Genomic DNA, 24097 nt, shown 5'->3' on the forward strand with positions numbered 1-24097 from the left:
ACTGTTCCTAGGCTGTCATTGAAAATAAGAATTTGTTCTTAACTGACTTGCCTAGTTAAATAAAGATTAAAAAAACTCCCAACCCTATCTACAAAATATCACCACTTGTTAGAATTGTCCTTGTTTTACTGTCCTTGTGAGGACTTCTGGAACCCAAAAGATAGTAAAGTTCGACCACACACACACACACACACACACACACACACACACACACACACACACACACACACACACACACACACACACACACACACACACACAGGCTTGGGTGGGGGTGTGAGATGTTCCCTCATAAGGGCAGGAGAGGACGGTCACTCCCACACTCTGCTAAACTGGATACAAACTGAGACACAGCCAGGAGCGTGGGACTTAGTTCTTGTTTCATGCTTTTGTAACTCCTATCGGGGTGTTGGACAGTTGTTAGTAATTGGCAGACAACTGTTGTTTTGGACCAAGAGGTTTTTCTCTTTTTTGATTAATAGATTTTTTACTTTTTGGACCAACAGTGTTTTTTCCTAAGTAATGTTTTGGAGAGACCTGCACAGTGTTTCAGACTAGAAGGACAGACAGACAGACAGACAGACAGACAGACAGACAGACAGACAGACAGACAGACAGACAGACAGACAGACAGACAGACAGACAGACAGACAGACAGACAGACAGACAGACAGACAGAAAATACAGAAAATACAGAAAAGACAGAGACACAAAGCAATCAACATAAAGACACTCAGTGTTGGAAGACAGACAGGCAGACAACCATGGGGGTTGAAGAACAGAGAGCTGGGAAGTTTTACGTGGAGAGGGATGTTTTGGACGAGCTTTGCCTTGACCAGGTGGCCCGAAGACGGACACACTCCACCACACCTCCCCTGAAGGAGAGGGTGAAAGATTCCCTCAGGTAAGATATGGTTAAAGAGAAGGAGAGGGAGCAGGGCAGAAGGGATGGGAGAGGGGGAGGAGGGAGGATAGTGCACGTGGGGAGCAGGGACATGCATCAGTTTCACTATTTGCTGACTAATTCTGCAGATGAATAACATGCATTGACAAAAGCTATTTTGGATGTGACTGTGTTGATTTCAGTTTACAATTTACTGCCCAGGTCATTTGAGGACAGTTGAGTAAGGCACGTAGATGAACGTGTGTGTTGTGTGTTTGAATGTGTGATATGCTCCTTTATATGGTTGCAATGGATGATCTTTCATTATGCAATCCCACTGACGCAGGGAGAGGTAAGATAGGAGCAGGATGAACGAGAGAGGGACAGTCTGTGGCGGACAGAGAGGGACAGTCTGTGGCGGACAGAGAGGGACAGTCTGTAGCGGACAGAGAGGGACAGTCTGTGGCGGACAGAGAGGGACAGTCTGTGGCGGACAGAGAGGGACAGTCTGTGGCAGACAGAGAGGGACAGTCTGTGGCGGACAGGGAGGGACAGTCTGTGGCGGACAGAGAAGGAGAATATTAGAGAGAAAACATATAGAGGATAAGAGAGAAGGATAATGAGAGGCACAGAGAGAGAAAGAAGAGAACAGATAAAGGTACAGAAAGAGAAGACAGGACATCTGCCCATATGAAAGATACTACAGTATATTATGGTCTAAATACTGTAGTATTACTATATTTATATACTATAGTATTCACTGTAGTGTTTTTGCGGAAGTATACTATAGTATTCACTGTAATGTGCTGTAGTGTTTTCGCAGACTGTAGTATACTATAGTATTCACAGTAGTGTTTTGCAGAAGTATACTATAGTATTCACTGTAGTGTTCTTGCAGATATTACTGTAGTATTTACTAGTGTTTCTTTCTATTATCTTTGACATATAAGATATACTATGAGCAAATATTCCATAAACTGAAGGTAGGACTGGAGTCTGAACAGATAGTTCAACACTTCTGCTTTTTTCTATAACCTGTATTGAACACACTATATGGTCTATAATTGGCATGTACGTTTCTTACTTATATGGCACATCCCGGGTATGGGTGGAGCATATGCAAATTGAATAATGTAGTATTACTATAGTTAAAAAACGGTGTTTTTGCGGACATTACCATAGTATTTACTACAGTGTTTTTGGCAGACAATACTGTAGTATTTAATATAGTATTCTACAGTATACTACAACATTTTATAGTAAGCACTACACGGTTAAGGGATACTACAGTGTGTAGTACAGTATTCTACAGTATATTACAAAATGATATAGTAAGCACTACATGATCAAGGGATACTACAGTGTAGTATACAGTAGTATTCCACAGTATACTACACAATGATATAGTTTGCACTACACGATCGAGGGATACGACAGTGTGCATTATAGTATTCTACAGTATTGTAACGATCGTCGTGCAGGAAGGAAGAAGTGGACCAAGGCGCAGCTGGGAGCGAACACATGTTATTTATTACAGACTGAAATAACACGGTCAAAACAGAGAATAAACGTATCGTTACTGCTCCAACAAAAAGAGACAACCCACAAACATCGTGGGGGAAAAGGAACTTAAATGTGATTCCCAATCAGACATAACTAGCGACAGCTGTCTCTGATTGGGAATCACCCCCGAGCCCAACATAGAAATAAACCACAAAGAAAGGCTATAACAAAACATAGAAAATAAACCATAGAAATACCACACACTGACCAAAATAGCAGAGTTCCCCTGGTCAGGGCGTGACAGTACCCCCCCTCCAACGGTGCGTACTCCCGGCGCACCAACCTAAAGTCTATTAGGGGGGGGACCCGGGTGGGCGCCTCACCCTCGGTGGAGGCTCTGGCCCCGGGCGTGTTTCTCCCCCTGCCTCCACCCTACCCCTACCCCTCTGGCCCGGACTGGACCACGGTGGAGCGGCATGCTCAGGCTCCGGAGCGGAGCCGCCGACCGGAACAGGACTGGTCACCGGTGGACCGGACACAGGCCGTGCCGGACTGTGGACACGCGCCGTGGGCCTGGTGCGGGGAACAGGGACGGGCCGGACAGGACCGGGGACACGCACCACCAACCTGGTGCGGGGAGCAGGGACGGGCCGGACTGGCCTGGGGACACGCACCACCAACCTGGTGCGGGGAGCAGGGACGGGCCGGACTGGACTGGGGACACGCACCACCGGCTTGGTGCGGGGAGCAGGGACGGGCCGGACTGGACTGGGGACACGCACCACTGGCTTGGTGCGGGGAGCAGGGACGGGCCGGACTGGACTGGGGACACACACCACTGGCTTGGTGCGGGGAGCAGGGATGGGCCGGACAGGACTGTGGACACGCACCACCAACCTGGTGCGGGGAGCAGGGACGGGCCGGACAGGACTGGGGACACGCACCACTAACTTGGTGCGGGGAGCAGGGATGGGCCGGACAGGACTGGGGACACGCACCACTGGCTTGGTGCGGGGAGCAGGGATGGGCCGGACTGGACTGTGGACACGCACCACATTCGCCCGGCAAGGGCGAGGTGCTGGCACAGGACGTGCTGGACCGTGACCGCACACCGGCGACACAGTGCGCATAAGCGGCGCCGGATATCCTGGACCGAGGAGGCGCACTGGAGGTCTGGAGTGCACAGCTGACATCACCCGTTCTGGCTCAACGCCCACCTTAGCCTGGCAAGTGTGGAGCGCTGGCACAGAACGCACTGGGCTGTGCAGCCGTACCGGAGACACAGTGCGCGTCCTCGGCGCAGGATACATCGGACCGAGAAGGGGCACCGGAGGCCAGGAGCGCTGAGCCGGCACAACACGTCCTCGCTGAACACTCCCCCTAGCCCGGCAAATGTGGGGCGCTGGCACAGAGCGCACTGGGCTGTGCAGGCGCACTGGCGATACCGTGCGCACCTCTGCCACCCAAGGCTCTTCCTCCACGCTGTCCCTACGCAGGTCCTCCAGGACCTGCCACATCTCTGCCTCCTCCTTCGCCGTTATCCCCCACGAGAGCAGTGGTCTGGGCTCTTCCTCTGCCCTTCCGGACCACCCCATTAGCCCCCCCCAAAAAATGTCTTGGGGGTGTCTTCCGGGCCTCCTCGACCGCCGCCTGCGACTCCTTCCACCGGCTGGCATCACCTCCTCGACCTGGGAATCCTTCCGCCAGGGTCCTTTCCCCGACATGATCTCCTCCCAGGTCCAGAACTCCTTCCCCTCGCGAGCCCATCTCTCGCGCTCCTTATCCTCCCGCTGCTTGGTCCTGGTTCGGTGGGTTGTTCTGTAACGATCGTCGTGCAGGAAGGAAGAAGTGGACCTGAAATAGACTGAAATAACACGGTCAAAACAGAGAATAAACGTATCGCTACTGCTCCAACAAAAAGAGACAACAACCCACAAACATCGTGCGGGGAAAGGAACTTAAATGTGATTCCCAATCAGACATAACTAGCGACAGCTGTCTGATTGGAAATCACCCCCGAGCCCGACATAGAAATAAACCACAAAGAAAGGCTATAACAAAACATAGAAAATAAACCATAGAAATACCACACCCTGACCAAAATAGCAGAGTTCCCCTGGTCAGGGCGTGACAAGTATACTAGTTTACTACAAAATACTATATAATTCTATAGTAACAGAATACTATATCATTATATAGTAAGTACTATAGTATTCTATAGTAAACTAGTCTTTTTTATCTGGGTTATGAAAGGCAGACAGTTTGGTCCAGACCGTGTGACTTACAGTGGCTTGCGAAAGTATTCACCCCTCTTGGCATTTATCCAATTTTGTTGCCTTACAACCTGGAATTAAAATCGATTTTTGGGGGGTTTGTATCATTTGATTTAAACAACATGCCTACCACTTTGAAGATGCAAAATATTTGTTATTGTGAATCAAACAAGAAATAAGACAAATAAGCAGAAAACTTGAGGGTGCAGAATTTCCCTGTATTTAGCGGCATCTATCATTCCTTCCATTCTGACCCGTTTCCCAGTCCCTGCTGATGAAACACATCCCCACAGCCTGATGCTGCCACCACTATGCTTCACTGTGGGGATGGTGTTCACAGGGTGTTCTCAGAAGTGTTGGGTTTGCACCAGACATAGCATTTTCCTTGATGGCCAAAAAACTAAATTGTAGTCTCATCTGACCAGAGTACCTTCTTCCACATGTTTGGGGAGTCCCCACATGCCTTTTGGTGAATACCAAACGTGTTTGCTTATTTTTTTCTTTAAGCAATGGCTTTTTTCTGGCCACTCTTCCATAAAGCCCAGCTCTGTGGAATGTATGGCTTAAAGTGGTCCTATGGACAGATACTCCAATCTCTGCTGTGGAGCTTTGCAGCTCCTTCTGGGTTATCTTTGGTCTCTTTGTTGCCTCTCTGATTAATGCCCTCCTTGCCTGGTCCGTGAGTTTTGATGGGCGGCCCTCTCTTGGAAGGTTTGTTGTGGTGCCATATTCTTTCCATTTTTTAATCATGGATTTAATGGTGCTCTGTGGGATGTTCAAAGTTTCTGATATTTTTTTATAACCCAACCCTGATCTGTACTTCTCCACAACTTTGTCCCTGACTTGTTTGGAGAGCTCCTTGGTCATCATGGTGCCGCTTGCTTGGTGGTGCCGCTTGCTTGGTGGTGCCGCTTGCTTGGTGGTGCCGCTTGCTTGGTGGTGCCGCTTGCTTGGTGGTGCCGCTTGCTTGGTGGTGCCGCTTGCTTGGTGGTGCCGCTTGCTTGGTGATGCCGCTTGCTTGGTGGTGCCGCTTGCTTGGTGGTGCCGCTTGCTTGGTGGTGCCGCTTAATTATGTGACTTCTGAAGGTAATTGGTTGTACCAGATCTTATTTAGAGGCTTCATAGCAAAGGGGGTGAATACATATGCACACACCACTTTTCCGTTTTTTATTTTTTTGAATTTTTTGAAACAAGTTATTTTTTCCACTTCACCAATTTGGAGTATTTTGTGTTTGTCCATTACATGAAATCCAAATAAAAATCCATTTAAATTACAGGTTGTAATGGAACAAAATAGGAAAAACGCAAAGGGGGTGAATACTTTTGTAAGGCACTGTATCCAGACAGTTTGGTCCAGGCCGTGTGACTTATTGAGGCTTGAAGAGAAAAGTTAACCTTCCTCTTGACCTGAGCCAGGATGGCCTCTTGAAACTGAAACATAGGTTAATATTTGGTGACAGTGCTGAACACTATCACAGAGTATGACACTGCACTGCCACCAAATATAAACCTATCACAGAGTATGACATCACTTCCACCAAATATTAACCTGTCACAGAGTATGACACTGCACTGCCACCAAATATGAACCAATCACAGAGTATGACATCACTTCCACCAAATTTAAACCAATCACAGAGTATGACATCACTACCACCAAATATTAATATATCAAGTCAGAAAAAATGAACTCATTAAAAACACAAGACAAAGCCAAGAACGCTTTAGCAACATAATCCAGATGAACACTCCAAACACAGATTACACCACTTTTGTTTTTACTGGGCGGCTAAACAGGACCGTACAGATAGTTGTCATGGTTTCTCTGTAAAACCCGGTCCTGAAGGGACACAGTGTGTGCAGGCTTTAAGTCTCCCGGTTAGTTAAATCATATGTGTTGGAGCTGGGCTAGAACAAGACCGTGCACACACTGTGGCGCTCCAGGAGAAGAGTTGCTTACCCATGACCTTTCCACCAACTGTTAAACTCGGCAGACACATTTCAGTTGTCACAAATGGATAACAAAACTGTATTCCTCTTTTCTCCAACTCTCCATGATGCCCCTTCTGGTGTCAGGTGTTCCATGCCCAAGCTGAAGCGCTCTGTGCTGAGCACTTTTCCTGTCCTGTCATGGCTGCCACGTTACTCAGTGAGAGACAACGGCCTGGGAGACCTCATCTCTGGCATCAGCGTTGGCATCATGCACCTGCCTCAGGGTCTGTGCTACATCTACTGTCTGACCAAACACACACACACAGGGCCCAATCACAGGGCCCGATCACAGGGTCCGATCACAGGGTCCGATCACAGTGTCCAATCACAGGGCCCAATCACAGGGTCCAATCACATGGTCCAGTCACATGGTCCAGTCACATGGTCCAGTCACATGGTCCAATCACAGGGCCGGATCACATGACCCGATCATAACTTGAAATCAGCAACAGGTGTAACTCACATGGAAATCTCCCAAATCTCCTGCTAATGTAAAAAGGACTACATACATATATTTGATTGATTGATGCCAATGCTTGAGGTATGGAAAAGCCTGATTTACATAAATTGATCTCAAGTTATTGTTTAATCTCTTTGGGCTGTTAAATTCCAAAAATTTACATGACCTATTTGAGAATATATCATAACTATCTATTTTGTGAAGACTGTGAAGACCTTCCTGTAACATTTGCCTAGGTATGGCCTATGCTCTCCTGGCCTCTGTGCCTCCAGTGTTTGGTCTCTACACCTCCTTCTACCCTGTACTGGTCTACTGCATCCTTGGCACCTCCAGACACATCTCCATAGGTAAGACAGAGTGGAGAGAGGAGGATACAGAGAGAAGAGGAGTCAGAGAGAGGAAAGGAGAGAGGGGGAGACAGAGAGAGGAGGAGAGAGAGGAGGAGACATAGAGAGGAGGAGACAGAGAGAGAGGGAAAGAGAGAGGAGGAGACAGAGAGAGGGAAAGAGAGAGGAGGAGACAGAGAAAGGAGGAGACAGAGAGAGGAGAAGAAAGAGAGAGGAGGAGAAAGAGAGAGGAGGAGACAGAGAGAGAGGTGGCGACAGAGAGAAGGATAAAGAGAGAGGAGTAGAAAGAGAGAGGAGACAGAGAGAGGGAGAAAGAGGAGGAGAAAGAGAGAGGAGGAGAAAGAGAGAGGAGAGAGAGAGGAGGAGACAAGGAGAGAGGGAAAGAGAGGAGAAAGAGAGAAAGGGAACGAGAGAAGAGAGACAGAGAGAGGAGGAGAAAGAGAGAGAGGGAATGAGAGACGAGAGACAGAGAGCGAGGGAAAGAGAGAGGAGGAGACAAAGAGAGGAGGTGAAAGAGAGAGAGGGAAAGAGAGAGGAAAGACAGCGAGAGGAGGAGAAAGAGAGAGGAGGAAAGAGAGAGGAGGAGAAGGAGAGAGAGAGAAGGAGACAGGGAAATGATCAAACAGAGAGAGGGAAAGAGAGAAAGGGAAAGAGAGGAGGAGAGAGAGAGGAGGAGACAAAGAGAGAGATTGAAAGAGAGAGGAGGAGACAGAGAGATTGAAAGAGAGAGGAGGAGACAGAGAGATTGAAAGAGAGAGGAGGAGACAGAGAAATGAGGAGAATGAGAGAGAGGGAAAGAGAGAAGAGGAGAAAGAGAGAGGAGTAGATAGAGAGAGGAGGAGAAAGAGAGAGGAGGAGAAAGAGAGAGGAGGAGACAGCGAGAGGAGGAGACAGAGGAGGAGAAAGAGAGAGGAGGAGACAGAGAGAGGCAAAGAGAGAGGAGGAGAAAGAGAGAGGCAAAGAGAGAGGAGGAGAAAGAGAGGAGGAGAGAGAGAGGAGGAGAATGAGAGAGAGGGAAAGAGTGAAGAGGAGACAGAGAGAGGAGGAGACAGAGAGAGAGTGGAGGAGACAGAGAGAGAGAAAGAGAGAGAAAGGAGGAGAATGAGAGAAATTAGGAGAAAGAGAGAAAGGGAAAGAGAGGAGGAGAGAGAGGAGGAGAGGGAGAGATTGAAAGAGAGAGGGAAAGAGAGAAGAGGAGACAGAGAGAGGAGGAGACAGAGAGAGGAGGAGACAAGGAGAGTAGGAGAAAGAAAGAGGGAGACAGAGAGAGAGGTGGCGACAGAGAGAGAAGGAGAAAGAGAGAGGAGGAGAAAGAGAGCAGGAGAAAGAGAGAGTGAAAGAGAAAGGAGGAGACAAGAGAGAGAGGGAAAGAGAGTGGAGAGAGAGAGGAGGAGACAAGGAGAGAGGGAAAGAGAGAGGAGGAGACAAGAGAGAGGAGGAGACAAGAGAGAGGGAAAGAGAGAGAGGGAAAGAGAGAGAGGGAAAGAGAGGATGAGACAGAGAGAGGAGGAGACAGGGAGAGGAGGAGACAGATAGAGAGGGAAAAAGAGAGGAGGAGAAGAGAGAGGAAGAGAAAGAGAGAGAGGGAAAGAAGAGGAGGAGAAAGAGAGAGGAGGAGAAAGAGAGAGGAGGAGAAAGAGAGAGAGGGAAAAAGAGGAGGAGACAGGGAGAGGAGGAGAAAGAGAGAGAGGGAAAAAGAGGAGGAGACAGGGAGAGGAGGAGAAAGAGAGAGGGAAAAAGAGAGGAGGAGAGAGAGAGGAAGAGAAAGAGAGAGAGGGAAAAAGAGGAGGAGACAGGGAGAGGAGGAGAAAGAGAGAGGGAAAGAGAGGAGGAGAGAGAGAGGAGGAGACAGAGAGAGGAGGAGACAGAGATGGGGACAGAGAGAGAGAAAGGAGGAGATTGAGAGAAAGGAGGAGAAAGAGAGAAAGAGAAAGAGAGGAGGAGAGAGAGAGAGGAGAACGAGGAAGAGGAAAGAGAGAGGAGGAGAGGAGAGAGGGAGACAAAGAGAGTAGGAGACGGAGAAGGAGAGAGAGAGAGCGAGAGAGAGAGAGCGAAAGAGAGAGAGGGGGAGACAAAGAGAGGAGGAGACGGAGAAGGAGAGAGAGAGAGCGAGAGAGAGAGAGAGAGAGAGAGAGAGAGAGAGAGAGAGAGAGAGGGGGGAGAAAGAGAGAGAGAGAGAAAGACTTTAGAGAATTAATGTTTTTAATATCATCGGTCAGAGGAATAATGAGTTTCACCAAGCTGATGTGTGTGTTTTTCCTCAGGAACGTTTGCTGTGATCAGCATCATGATAGGCAGTGTGACAGAGAGGCTGGCCCCAGACAGTGACTTCACATTCCTGAATGGAACCAACGGGACAGCAGGTCTGGATGTGACAGCCCGCGACGCCTACAGAGTACAGATAGCAGCCAGCACCACTGTACTGAGTGGGCTCTTTCAGGTCCTGCTGGGCATGGTGCGGTTTGGTTTCGTGGTGACGTACCTGTCAGAGCCCCTGGTACGTGGTTATACAACAGGAGCAGCTACACACGTGGTCGTCTCACAACTCAAATACATCTTTGGTATCCACCCTGCACGCTTCTCCGGACCACTGTCTCAGGTCTATGTGAGTACACACAACACATCCACACAGACATATGTGACAAAGCTGTGCAAGTTTTCCACCTAGTGGATGCAGGAGGTAACAGTCTGACTGTCCATCTCTCTCTCTCTCTCTCTCTCTCTCTCTCTCTCTCTCTGTCTCTCTCTCTCTGTCTCTTTCTCTCTCTCTCTGTCTCTCTCTCTCTCTCTCTCTCTCTCTCTCTCTCTCTCTCTCTCTCTCTCTCTCTAGATCCTAATAGACATCTGTAGACATCTGCCAGAGACTAACATTGGGGCACTGGTGGTTAGTCTAGTGGCCTTGCTGGTCCTCATAGTGGTCAAAGAACTCAACTCCTGTTATGAGAAGAAACTACCTCTGCCTATTCCCATAGAACTCATAGTGGTAAGTCCTCCATACCTAACCGCTCTCTGTGTCATTAGTCATACAGTCATTGATTGATTGATTGATTGAGTTTATTAGATCATTACAAGAAGTAGGCTGCGTCAGAGACAACCTTACATACAAGTCTTTTCCATCCTCCTGTCAAGTCTTTTCCATCCTCCTGTCAAGTCTTTTCTATCCTCCTGTCAAGTCTTTTCTATCCTCCTGTCAAGTCTTTTCCATCCTCCTGTCAAGTCTTTTCCATCCTCCTGTCAAGTCTTTTCCATCCTCCTGTCAAGTCTTTTCCATCCTCCTGTCAAGTCTTTTCTATCCTCCTGTCAAGTCTTTTCCATCCTCCTGTCAAGTCTTTTCTATCCTCCTGTCAAGTCTTTTCCATCCTCCTGTCAAGTCTTTTCCATCCTCCTGTCAAGTCTTTTCCATCCTCCTGTCAAGTCTTTTCCATCCTCCTGTCAAGTCTTTTCTATCCTCCTGTCAAGTCTTTTCTATCCTCCTGTCAAGTCTTTTCTATCCTCCTGTCAAGTCTTTTCCATCCTCCTGTCAAGTCTTTTCCATCCTCCTGTCAAGTCTTTTCTATCCTCCTGTCAAGTCTTTTCTATCCTCCTGTCAAGTCTTTTCTATCCTCCTGTCAAGTCTTTTCCATCCTCCTGTCAAGTCTTTTCCATCCTCCTGTCAAGTCTTTTCTATCCTCCTGTCAAGTCTTTTCCATCCTCCTGTCAAGTCTTTTCTATCCTTCTGTCAAGTCTTTTCCATCCTCCTGTCAAGTCTTTTCCATCCTCCTGTCAAGTCTTTTCTATCCTCCTGTCAAGTCTTTTCCATCCTCCTGTCAAGTCTTTTCCATCCTCCTGTCAAGTCTTTCTATCCTCCTGTCAAGTCTTTTCCATCCTCCTGTCAAGTCTTTTCCATCCTCCTGTCAAGTCTTTTCCATCCTCCTGTCAAGTCTTTTCCATCCTCCTGTCAAGTCTTTTCCATCTCCTGTCAAGTCTTTTCCATCCTCCTGTCAAGTCTTTTCCATCCTCCTGTCAAGTCTTTTCCATCCTCCTGTCAAGTCTTTTCCATCCTCCTGTCAAGTCTTTTCCATCCTCCTGTCAAGTCTTTTCCATCCTCCTGTCAAGTCTTTTCCTCCTGTCAAGTCTTTCTATCCTCCTGTCAAGTCTTTTCTATCCTCCTGTCAAGTCTTTTCCATCCTCCTGTCAAGTCTTTTCCATCCTCCTGTCAAGTCTTTTCTATCCTCCTGTCAAGTCTTTTCCATCCTCCTGTCAAGTCTTTTCTATCCTCCTGTCAAGTCTTTTCTATCCTCCTGTCAAGTCTTTTCCATCCTCCTGTCAAGTCTTTTCTATCCTCCTGTCAAGTCTTTTCTATCCTCCTGTCAAGTCTTTTCCTCCTCTTTCTCTCTCTCTTTTGGTCCCTTGAACATGTGTGTTGTAATGAAAGCCACTAGAGGGCATGCTGTCACCATGGCTGGTATCTATAAGGAGCGTAACAGAACACAGTGTCTTCTCATCCTGTTAAACATTTTGAGAGGAAGTTAATCTTATTCTCAGTTTAATGATCCAGATTTTTGTTGTGATATCATCAATTAGAATCAGTTGGAAGCTCTTGGTACATCTCAAAGGGTTAATATTCTACCCAGTTGGTGTGTTTTCCTCCAGTTAATGGTAGTGCTTGGTTTCTCATTGATCCAATAAAATGTTCTCAAGTGATGAGCTCTGTTCAATGATTGGCCTGTGTTTCTGCTTGAATTCCAAACCCACACAGGGTCTGCGATAATGATTTACTCACAATTACACACATGCAAGTTCCTACACGTGCATACAACAGCAGATGATTTGTTGTTGTGAGCATGGCAACCTATGTGTGTGTGTGTGTGTGTGTGTGTGTGTGTGTGTGTGTGTGTGTTACAGATCATAGCAGCAACACTCATCTCCTACTACGGCAACCTGAACAGCCAATACGACGTCGCCGTGGTTGGCGAGATCCCCAGAGGGTGAGTGTTTATGAGTGTGTGTGTGTGTGTGTGTGTGTGTGTGTGTGTGTGTGTGTGTGTGTGTGTGTGTGTGTGTGTGTGTGTGTGTCAGTAGCTAGAGGTTGTTGACTGTGGCCTGGTCTGTTGGGGCAGAGTGCTCTCCTGGTCAAGGTTACACTCAGAACAAAGCAAGGACAGAAAGTATCGGAGAGTGATATCAAACATAACGTACAATTTAAAATGTATTCAATTGAGATTTTTTGGTCCCTGGCCTACACACAATACCCCATAATGTCAGTGGAATCATGTTTTTCAAATAGTTTTCAAATTAATTTAAAAAAAGCTGAAATGTCTTGAGTCAATAAGTATTCGACCCCTTAGTTATGGCAAGCCTAAATAAGTTCAGGAGTAACAATGTGCTTAACAAGTCACATATTAAGTTGCATCATGTTATGGGTATTTCAGCATAAAAAATGTATGGAATGGAAATATGTATAGGCAAAATCCTAAAGGAAAACCTGGTTCAGTCTGCTTTCCACCAGACACTGGGAGATTAATTCAACTTTCAGCAGGATAATAACCTACAATACAAGGCCAAATCTACACTGGAGTTGCATAATAAGAACACAGTGAATGTGGCCGAGTTACAGTTTTGACTTAAATCTACTTTAAAATCTATGGCAAGACCTGAAAATGGTTGTCTAGCAATGATCAACAACCAACTTGACAGAGCTTGAACAATTAAAAAAATAATGGGAAAATGTTCACACAGCTGTAATCAATATCAAAGGTGCTTCTACAAAGTATTGACTCAGGCATGTGAATACTTAAGTACGCTGAACAAAAATATAAACACAACATGTAAAGTGTTGGTGCCATGTTTCATGAGCTGAAATAAAAGGTCCCCATGCTGAGGAGTATTTCTGTCTGTAATAAAGCCCTTTTGTGGGGAAAAACTCATTCTGGCTCCCCAGTGATTGAGCCTGGCTGCCCTCCAAAGCTTTCCCTTGGCGGCACCACAGCCCAGTCATGTGAAATCCATAGATTAGGGCCTTGGAGAATATTTTAAATTGACTGATTTTCTTATATGAACTGTAACTCATTAAAATCTTTGAAATTATTGCATGTTGTGTTGATATTTTTGTTCAGGATGAATTTGATATTTCTGTACTTTACTATAATTATTTTGGCAAAAATCTCTAAAAACATGTTTTCACTTTGTCATTATGGAGTATTGTGTGTAAAAAAAAATCTATTTAATAAATGTTGAATTCATGCTGTAACACAACAAAATGTGGAATAAGTCAAGGGGTATGAATACTTTCTGAAGGTACTTTAGCTCATTGAGAAGGAGTCATCCTAGAGCAGGGCTGAACTCATCACGAGGGACCGCAGAGGCTCATGGGGCTGTGGACCCACCCACATCCATACCCACACATGCAGTCAGACCCGGCCCTAGCCTTTTGGGGACACTTAGGGTAATGCGTATTAGCTCATTTTGCATGGTCTTCAGATTGCTGGACTGCCAAAGACCAAAGCCAAGCAGCCGCTAATTCTATTGAACCAGGTCAGCTGTTGTAGGCATCTTATCTGTATTCAACTTGATCAAGTTGTCAACGGTTTACTTTAAATTGAACATTTCATTCTTTCAAATGTAAAAAGCTTTTCTTTATAACGATGCTTTACCTCCAGTAACCTACAGGTACTTCATCACTTGATTTACCATTTATCAATTAGGTTCATTTGAGTCATTATCACATTACCTGTGCATTGTTATGGAATTAAATACCTTAAAATTATTATTTGTAAGGCTAATCATCTATATATAATCTTTGGATGCTGACTAATGAAGGCACCTTTTTACCGTCCTGCCTCAAAAGACAGCACCCTTGTCGGTGTTTACACAGCCAGTGTTTGGAAGACCAGGCACCTGCACTGTATGACCTCTAATGTCAAGTATGTGGTCCGGGGCATCCGAATGATTACCTCTAGAATATTATTCATTGTATGTGGGTCATTGAGTTTGTGTACATTTGTCACGACACCTGTTACCACTGTTGAAGGACCTAGAGGACCATCAGCGGCAGGAATCAAGGGGATTTGTTGGGGATAATGGAGGAAGGGGTCTGGACAGGGGCAGTAATGGAGGAAGGGGTCTGAACAGGGGCAGTAATGGAGGAAGGGGTCTGGACAGGGGCAGTAATGGAGGAAGGGGTCTGGACAGGGGCAGTAATGGAGGAAGGGGTCTGGACAGGGGCAGTAATGGAGGAAGGGGTCTGGACAGGGGCAGTAATGGAGGTAGGAGTCTGGACAGGGGCAGTAATGGAGGAAGGGGTCTGGACAGGGGCAGTAATGGAGGAAGGGGTCTGGACAGGGGCAGTAATGGAGGAAGGGGTCTGGACAGGGGCAGTAATGGAGGAAGGGGTCTGGACAGGGGCAGTAATGGAGGAAGGGGTCTGAACAGGGGCAGTAATGGAGGAAGGGGTCTGAACAGGGCAGTAATGGAGGAAGGGGTCTGGACAGGGGCAGTAATGGAGGAAGGGGTCTGGACAGGGGCAGTAATGGAGGAAGGGGTCTGGACAGGGGCAGTAATGGAGGAAGGGGTCTGGACAGGGGCAGTAATGGAGGAAGGGGTCTGGACAGGGGCAGTAATGGAGGAAGGGTCTGAACAGGGGCAGTAATGGAGGAAGGGGTCTGAACAGGGGCAGTAATGGAGGAAGGGGTCTGAACAGGGGCAGTAATGGAGGAAGGGGTCTGAACAGGGGCAGTAATGGAGGAAGGGGTCTGGACAGGGGCAGTAATGGAGGAAGGGGTCTGACAGGGGCAGTAATGGAGGAAGGGGTCTGGACAGGGGCAGTAATGGAGGAAGGGGTCTGGACAGGGGCAGTAATGGAGGAAGGGGTCTGGACAGGGGCAGTAATGGAGGAAGGGGTCTGGACAGGGGCAGTAATGGAGGAGGGGTCTGGACAGGGGCAGTAATGGAGGAAGGGGTCTGGACAGGGGCAGTAATGGAGGAAGGGGTCTGGACAGGGGCAGTAATGAGGAAGGGTCTGGACAGGGGCAGTAATGGAGGAAGGGGTCTGAACAGGGGCAGTAATGGAGGAAGGGGTCTGGACAGGGGCAGTAATGGAGGAAGGGGTCTGAACAGGGGCAGTAATGGAGGAAGGGGTCTGGACAGGGGCAGCAATGGAGGAAGGGGTCTAGACAGGGGCAGTAATGGAGGAAGGGGTCTGGACAGGGGCAGTAATGGAGGAAGGGGTCTGGACAGGGGCAGTAATGGAGGAAGGGGTCTGGACAGGGGCAGTAATGGAGGAAGGGGTCTGGACAGGGGCAGTAATGGAGGAAGGGGTCTGAACAGGGGCAGTAATGGAGGAAGGGGTCTGGACAGGGGCAGTAATGGAGGAAGGGGTCTGGACAGGGGCAGTAATGGAGGAAGGGGTCTGGACAGGGGCAGTAATGGAGGAAGGGGTCTGGACAGGGGCAGTAATGGAGGAAGGGGTCTGGACAGGGGCAGTAATGGAGGAGATACATTTTACAGTGTTGACAACATTGCTGTCCTTGACCCACATCATTCCCGTATACATCTCTCTCCCCCTCTCGTCTCTCATCCCACTTCCCCTCAACTCTCTCCCCCCTCTCTCCCTCTCCTCCCTCTCCCCTTTGTCCTCCCTCTCTCCCTCTCCTCTCTCTCCCCCCTCTCTCCCTCTCCTCCCTCTCCCCTTTGTCCTCCCTCTCTCCCTCTCCTCTCTTTCCCCCCTCTCTCCCTCTCCTCCCTCTCCCCTTTGTCCTCCCTCTCTCCCTCTCCTCTCTTTCCCCCCTCTCACCCTCTCCTCCCTCTCCCCTCCCTCTCTCCCTCTCCCTCTCCTCCCTCTCCCCCTCTTCTCTCCTCCCTCTCCCCTGTCCTCCCTCTCCTCTGTCCTCTCTCCTCCTTCTCCTCTATCCTCTCTCCTCTCTTTCCCCCACTCCTCTCTCCTTCCTCTCCCTCTCCTCTATCCTCTATCCTCTCTCCTCCCTTTCTCTCCTCCCTCTCCATCTCCCCCTCTCACCTCTCCTCTCCCCCCTCCTCTCTCTCTTCCTCCCTCTCCCCCTCTCCCTCTGTCCTCCCTCTCCTCTCTCTTTTACCTTTCTCTCCTCTTCCTCTTCATCCCTAGGCTGAAGTCTCCCAGTCTACCTGACGTCAGTCTGTGGGGTACGGTGGTTGGTGATGCATTTGCTGTGGCCATAGTGGGTTATGCCATCAACATCTCCTTGGGCAAAACCTTCGGCCTGAAACACGGCTACAAGGTGGACAGCAACCAGGTGGGGCACACACACACGCACGCACACAGTTATGCAGGTAGGCAGGGGTATGCTTGAGGTTGTTCTGCTCTGAAGGAGAGAGACAGCTCTCTGGTCCTGAATGTTTAATGGCCGACACGCTCTGCTCAGTCAAGCACAGATGTAGGATCTTAGTTTAAGCCAGTTTGCTACAGCAGGAAAATAATCCTGCAGCAAGAGGAAATGTGAATTATTATGCAGATTATAATTCATGGGTATTTTTAATAGGAGTTAATACATTTTACTTTAGGTCAAATCAAGTCTGAAATTTTAAAGAGGAAATTACAAACTTTAGAAGCTTTTTAAACCTTGAATACACTACAAGTTTGCATTTCCTGTTTTGCAGGAACATTTTTATCAACAAAAGAGCGATCAAATTAAGATCCCACATCTGTATGGATGAGAAGTACACCAGTTGCAGTTAATAATACAACAGGGGGTTGTGGAGCAGCTGGGACTCAGTATAGTCTGAATATGCGCTAGGATTTATTTACTTGTGGTGGTCAAATGATGGTCATTAGTGCATTCTCTGGCATCTGCATACCTCTCCCCCCTCAGACTCTCTGTCTCATCTCCCCCTCTCATCTGCATACCTCTCCCCCTCTCTCAAACTCTCTCTCTCTCATCTCCCCCTCTCATCTGCATACCTCCCCCCCTCAAACTCTCTGTCTCATCTCCCCCTCTCATCTGCATACCTCTCCCCCTCTCAAACTCTCTCATCTCCCCCTCTCATCTGCATACCTCCCCCCCTCAAACTCTCTGTCTCTCATCTCCCCCTCTCATCTGCATACCTCTCATCTCCCCCTCTCAAACTCTCTCTCCCATCTCCCCCTCTCATCTGCATACCTCTCATCTCCCCCTCTCAAACTCTCTCATCTCCCCCTCTCATCTGCATACCTCTCATCTCCCCCTCTCAAACTCTCTCTCTCTCTCATCTCCCCCTCTCATCTGCATACCTCTCATCTCCCCCTCTCAAACTCTCTCTCGCTCTCATCTCCCCCTCTCATCTGCATACCTCTCATCTCCCCCTCTCAAACTCTCTCTCGCTCTCATCTCCCCCTCTCATCTGCATACCTCTCATCTCCCCCTCTCAAACTCTCTCATCTGCATACCTCTCATCTGCATACCTCTCATCTGCATACCTCTCATCTCCCCCTCTCATCTGCATACCTCTCATCTCCCCATCTCATCTCCCCCCTCATCTCCCCCTCTCATCTGCATACCTCTCATCTCCCCATCTCATCTCCCCCCTCATCTCCCCCTCTCATGTGCATACCTCTCATCTCCCCCTCTCGTCTGCATACCTCTCATCTCCCCCTCTCATGTGCATACCTCTCGTCTCCCCCTCTCGTCTGCATACCTCTCATCTCCCCCTCTCATGTGCATACCTCTCATCTCCCCCTCTCATGTGCATACCTCTCATCTCCCCCTCTCATGTGCATACCTCTCATCTCCCCCTCTCGTCTGCATACCTCTCATCTCCCCCTCTCATGTGCATACCTCTCATCTCCCCCTCTCGTCTGCATACCTCTCATCTCCCCCTCTCATGTGCATACCTCTCATCTCCCCCTCTCATGTGCATACCTCTCATCTCCCCCTCTCATGTGCATACCTCTCATCTCCCCCTCTCAAACTCTCTCTCTCTCTCTAGGAGCTGGTGGCTCTGGGTCTCAGTAACACAGTGGGAGGATTCTTCCAATGCTACTCTGTCACCTCTTCTATGTCCCGTAGCCTCATCCAGGAGAGCACTGGGGGCAGGACACAGGTAACACACACACACACACACACACACACACAGTGCATTCGGAAAGTATTCAGACCCCTTGACTTTTTCTACATTTTGTTACGTTACAGCCTTATTCTAAAATTGATGAAATTAAATGTTTTCTTCGTCAATCTACACACAATACCCCATAATGACAAAGCGAAAAACAGGTTTTTAGAAATGTTTGCAAATGTATAAATACATTTAAAAAACTGAAATACCTTATTTACCTAAGTATTCAGACCCTTTGCTATGAGACTCGAAATTGAGCTCAGGTGCATCCTGTTTCCATTGATCATCCTTGAGATGTTTCTACAACTTGATTGGAGTCCACCTGTGGTAAATTCAATTGATTGGACATGATTTGGAAAGACACACACCTGTCTATATAAGGTCCCACAGTTGACAGTACATGTCAGAGACTAAAACAGACGGAAGCCACTCCTCAGGAAAAGATACATGAGAGCCTGCTTGGAGTTTGCCAAAAGGCACCTAAAGACTCTAAGACCATGAGAAACAAGATTCTCTGCTCTGATTAAACCAAGATTGAACTCTATAGCCTGAACCTGGCACCATCCCTACGGTGAAGCATGGTGGTGGCAGCATCATGCTGTGGGGATGTTCTTCGAGGGAAAGATGAATGGAGCAAAACACAGAGAGATCCTTGATGGAAACCTGATCCAGAGCGCTCAGGACCTCAGACTGGAGGTTCACCTTCCAACATGACAACGACCCGACGCACACATCCAAGACAACGCAGGAGTGGCTTCGGGACAAGTCAATGGTCCAGGTTGTAGCGTCACACCCATGAAGACTCGAGGCTGTAATCACTGACAAAGGTGCTTCAACAAAGTACTGAGTAAAGGGTCTGAATACTTATGTCAAAGTGATATTTCATTTCGTTTTTTATAAATTTGCAAAAATCTTTTAAAAAATTACTTTTTTGCTTTGTCATTATGGGGTATTGTGTGTAGATTGATGAGGGGGAAAAAACAATTTAATCAATTTTAGAATAAGGCTGTAACAAAACATGGAAAAGGTCAAGGGGTCTGAATACTTTCCAAATGCACCGTATGTCCACCTGCTAATATTTCTGCAGGCATACACACTTACTGATGTGTGTTTGTGTATTGTGTCAGGTTGCTGGCGTGGTTTCTTCAGTGATTGTGCTGATCACCGTTCTGCAACTGGGGACACTGTTTGAGGAGCTACCCAAGGTATTTATCTCTCTACCCCCCCCCCCCCCCCAAACACACACACAACACCACGCCACTGATCTGATCTGATGTGTGTGTGTCCTAGGCTGTCCTGTCCTGCATAGTGTTTGTAAACCTGAAAGGCATGTTTAAGCAGTACCTAGACATTCCTGCACTCTGGAAGAGCAACCCAGTGGACCTGGTGAGAGCAACTCATAAACTTCATATCTATGACCTGCATCCTAACTGGACGTATATGACAGGGCCTCATTTATAACCTTTTACCGTAAATGTAACACTAAATATCTGCGTGGCGGGGTACAACTCAATATTATATGGTTTCTAATGTTTGTACACTCAGTGTATATCCCCCATTGGCACAAGGCTACTAGGCTACTTTTGCCTTCTTGAAATGCAATACTTCAACCACTAGAAAGTGTGTGTACTCATGGTCTGAGGTTTACAGGAGGATAAGCACATTCTCACGTCAAGTTCAGTTTTTTTGAATCTCAACTTTTGCGTGAAAACTGGCACACGCATGTGTTGGGGCATATTTTGTGCACAAGCACCGTTTATAAATGAGGCCCCTGGTTGCTGTGTATTCCCCCTATTGATTACATGTGTCTCTGTTGCCCCCTAGCTGGTGTGGTTGGTAACGCTGGTTTGTACTATCCTGCTGAACCTGGACCTGGGCCTGGCTGCATCCATCGCCTTCTCTCTGCTCACTGTCATCTTCAGAACACAGCTGTGAGTCTGTGTTTGTTTGTTTGTAGAAGGGAGAGAGGATTACTTTCTAAACTGTACTGTGTCCCACTTTCTTCTCAAAGTGCATGACATCCCTGTTCTCTTTGTCTCCCAGGCCACGGTACTCTATTCTGGGGCAGGTTCCTGGGACTGAGCTCTACCTGGACACAGACACATATGAAGAGGTGAGACGGAGGACCTCAATACATACTAAGGGAGGGATGGGTTAGTGAACAACAGAGTTTAAAGCAGCTTTTAGATGACTGTCTATTGACCCACCCCCGTTTGTGTGTTGGTTTGTCCCGCAGGCAAAAGAGATCCCAGGTATCACTATCTTCCGTTCCTCCACCACAGTGTACTATACCAACGCTGAGTTATACCTGGACGCATTGCAGAAGAAGGTAGTGTGTGTGTTTGTGTGTGTGTCTTTCTCTCAATCTGCCCCTTTTCTCTGAAATGTTCACTCTCTCTCTCTCTTATTCACTCTCTCTCTCAACCTCTCTCTTTCATTTCCTCACACAGAGCGGTATTGACATTGGGAAGCTGCTGACGAGAAAGAAGAAAAGAGACGCTAAACAAAAGAGGAAAGACAAGAAAGAAGAAAAGAAAGCTAAAAAGGAGGCTAAAAAACAGGTTCACACACACACACACACACACACACACACACACACACACACACACACACACACACACACACACACACACACACACACACACACACACACACACACACACACACACACACACACACACACACACACACACCACATATACATACAGTCCGTCACACACACACACACACACACACACACACACACACACACACACACACCACATATACATACAGTCCGTCACACACACACACACACACACACACACACACACACACACACACACACACACACACACACACACACACACACACACATACTGTACACAAAAATGGTTTTATACTATTATCAAGTGACATTATTTCAATGGATGTCTCTCCCCTTCCCTTCCCAGAATGGTGTGAATGGACACCTACCCAATGGTACAGTCCACCCAGAGGACAAGGTGGATGTAGAGAAGGGCTCCCCTGACCTGAAGGGAAACAGGACAGACATCGCCCTGACTGACAGACCCACTAATGGACAGGTTTGTAGCATGATGTACTATAATTCTACAGGAAACTCTAGACTCAAGTAAAGCCTACAGTCAGCAAAACCTCAATTCACTCCAGAGCAGAGTAACATACTGTCTCTCTGTCAATCTAAGGTGAACTGGGCCTACGAGCAGCAATGGACCAGGTTGGACCTGGGCTCTGAGACTGGTAGTCATGGCGATGATGCCATAACCCAGACGTCCAGTACCGTAGGAGAAGAGCAGAGGGGGAGGAGCTCGGACATTGACACACATACCATCATCCTGGATCTCTCCACAGCCAGCTTTGTAGACACCGTCACTGTGATGATGCTGAATAACGTATGTTTGTGTGTGTGTGGGAGGAGTGTGTGTGTTTTTGAAGGATGGGGATGGATGAAAGGGGGATAGAAGGAGGAAAGACAGAGAGGGAGGGTTGATCACAGATGGGATGGAGAGAAGACAGTGAAAGAGAGAGAAGGAGAAAAAAGGAAGGAGAGGTTAATGATGTTTTCAGAAATGTATTTGTAGTTTCTTTGTATCCAGTCTCCTTATGTAACATTGTTCGCTGTCGTACTCCTGAGTGGCCTTGTGCTTGAATCAAACAAAGGTCTTGTGTTCTGGGAGTAGGCAGGTCGAAATTAGATTGTCAGGGAAGAGGCACTTATAGAGATGTAGAGAGTGATGGAAAGAGAGAGAGGGGGAGAGTGGTGGAGAGAGAGAGAGAGAGGTAGAGAGGTAGAGAGGTAGAGAGGTAGAGAGAGTGGTAGAGAGGTAGAGAGAGTGGTAGAGAGGTAGAGAGAGTGGTAGAGAGGTAGAGAGAGTGGTAGAGAGAGTGGTAGAGAGAGTGGTAGAGAGAGTGGTAGAGAGGCAGAGAGAGTGGTAGAGAGGTAGAGAGAGTGGTAGAGTGGTAGAGAGAGTGGTAGAGAGAGTGGTAGAGAGAGTGGTAGAGACAGAGGTAGAGACAGAGGTAGAGACAGAGGTAGAGAGGCAGAGAGAGTGGTAGAGAGAGTGGTAGAGAGGCAGAGAGAGTGGTAGAGAGGTAGAGAGGTAGAGAGAGAGGTAGAGAGGTAGAGAGGTAGAGAGGTAGAGAGGTAGAGAGGTAGAGAGGTAGAGAGAGTGGTAGAGAGGTAGAGAGAGTGGTAGAGAGGTAGAGAGAGTGGTAGAGACAGAGGTAGAGACAGAGGTAGAGACAGAGGTAGAGACAGAGGTAGAGACAGAGGTAGAGACAGAGGTAGAGAGGTAGAGAGAGTGGTAGAGAGGTAGAGAGAGTGGTAGAGAGAGAGGTAGAGACAGAGGTAGAGACAGAGGTAGAGAGGTAGAGAGAGTGGTAGAGAGGTAGAGAGAGTGGTAGAGAGGTAGAGAGAGTGGTAGAGGTAGAGAGAGAGGTAGAGAGAGAGGTAGAGAGAGTGGTAGAGAGAGTGGTAGAGAGGTAGAGTGGTAGAGAGAGAGGCAGAGAGGTAGAGAGAGAGAGTGGTATAGAGAGAGAGGGGGAGTGGTATAGAGAGAGAGGGGGAGTGGTGGAGAGCGAGAGGGATAGAAGAGAAAAACCAGATGAATCCAAACTGGTGCAACACAAACAGTCCCGTAGAGAAACACTGCCTTCTTATTTGACCTTTCTCTCACTCTCTTTCCACCTCTCTCACTATTTTCTCTCTTTATTGCAGATATTCCGAGACTATAGAGAGATTGACATTGACATCTATTTAGCTGGATGCCAAGGTGAGTGTCTGTGCTAATTCATGCTGGTCTCTCTGGTCTAGCGTGTGTGGTCTTTGTGTGTGTTGTCTAACCTGGTTTGTCTTTCCTCCAGTCTGTGTGGTGGAGCAGTTATCCAGAGCAAGCTTCTTCTCTGAGTCCATCCCTAAGAGCCGTCTGTTCACTACCGTCCACGACGCCGTGCTACACAGCCTCCGGCTGCAAGGGGCCTCAGACGTTCCCATCTATGAGTGTACACTGGTGAGTAGACCAAGCCCTCAAGGGGCCTCAGACGTTCCCATCTATGAGTGTACACTGGTGAGTAGACCAAGCCCTCAGGGCCATTTGGCTGGTGGTGGAACTGTCCTCCAAAATCAGCTGCTTTCTTATGACTATATCAATTCATTGATTCTTATCTTACGTTCTGACACGATCTCCTTCTTTACTAGGACATGGCCTGCACTACCAAGATGTAACCAACAGGGGTCACTTCGGTCACAAACCTTTATGGAAAAGAATAAATAATGATTACTAATTTTAAATTATGCAATATTGATAACATTATGGGGTTGGAAATTAAGTATCAATGTACCCTGATGATTCAAGTTCTCTTGAGTCCACAATCTTTAACACAGCACATATATCATAATACCATAAATACCAACCCGTTATTGTAATGGTGAGAGGTTAGCATGTCTTGGGGGGTATGCTAACCTCCCCTGTTATTGTAATGGTGAGAGGTTAGCATGTCTTGGGGGGGTATGCTAACCTCCCCTGTTATTGTAATGGTGAGAGGTTAGCATGTCTTGGGGGGGTATGCTAACCTCCCCTGTTATTGTAATGGTGAGAGG

The 24097-nt window shown here is 47.6% G+C and overlaps 1 protein-coding gene across 3 annotated transcripts; it reads left to right on the top strand.

The window, feature by feature from the left end:
• Positions 1-485: 485 nt before the first annotated feature.
• Positions 486-23756, top strand: slc26a6l2 (solute carrier family 26 member 6, like 2). 3 transcript variants are annotated; one of them, XM_029723910.1, is made up of 19 exons: positions 486-904; positions 6736-6875; positions 7348-7458; positions 9723-10063; positions 10289-10441; positions 12343-12425; positions 16556-16703; positions 18373-18486; positions 19626-19703; positions 19789-19884; positions 20323-20429; positions 20542-20611; positions 20735-20827; positions 20949-21059; positions 21432-21563; positions 21684-21890; positions 23216-23270; positions 23362-23507; positions 23696-23756. In XM_029723910.1, the coding sequence occupies exons 1-19, from the start codon at positions 765-767 to the stop codon at positions 23720-23722; spliced, it is 2352 nt and encodes a 783-aa protein (XP_029579770.1). In that variant the 5' UTR covers positions 486-764; the 3' UTR covers positions 23723-23756. The 3 variants fall into 3 exon arrangements, with proteins under 3 accessions (XP_029579770.1, XP_029579768.1, XP_029579769.1); XM_029723908.1 differs by having other exon boundaries at positions 646-904; positions 20949-21047; XM_029723909.1 differs by lacking the exon at positions 19789-19884 and having other exon boundaries at positions 646-904.
• The last annotated feature ends 341 nt before the right edge of the window (positions 23757-24097 follow it).

The sequence above is a fragment of the Salmo trutta genome, chromosome 30, assembly GCF_901001165.1.
Source record: "Salmo trutta chromosome 30, fSalTru1.1, whole genome shotgun sequence".
NCBI classification, from domain to species: domain Eukaryota; kingdom Metazoa; phylum Chordata; class Actinopteri; order Salmoniformes; family Salmonidae; genus Salmo; species Salmo trutta.

Coding starts and splice junctions, on each gene's coding strand:
- slc26a6l2 (XM_029723910.1), top strand. CDS start 765: ATGGGGGTTGAAGAACAGAGAGCTGGGAAGTTTTACGTGGAGAGGGAT. Junction 12,426..16,555: donor GTTGGCGAGATCCCCAGAGG/GTGAGTGTTTAT, acceptor CTTCATCCCTAG/GCTGAAGTCTCCCAGTCTAC. Junction 20,612..20,734: donor ACACAGACACATATGAAGAG/GTGAGACGGAGG, acceptor TTTGTCCCGCAG/GCAAAAGAGATCCCAGGTAT.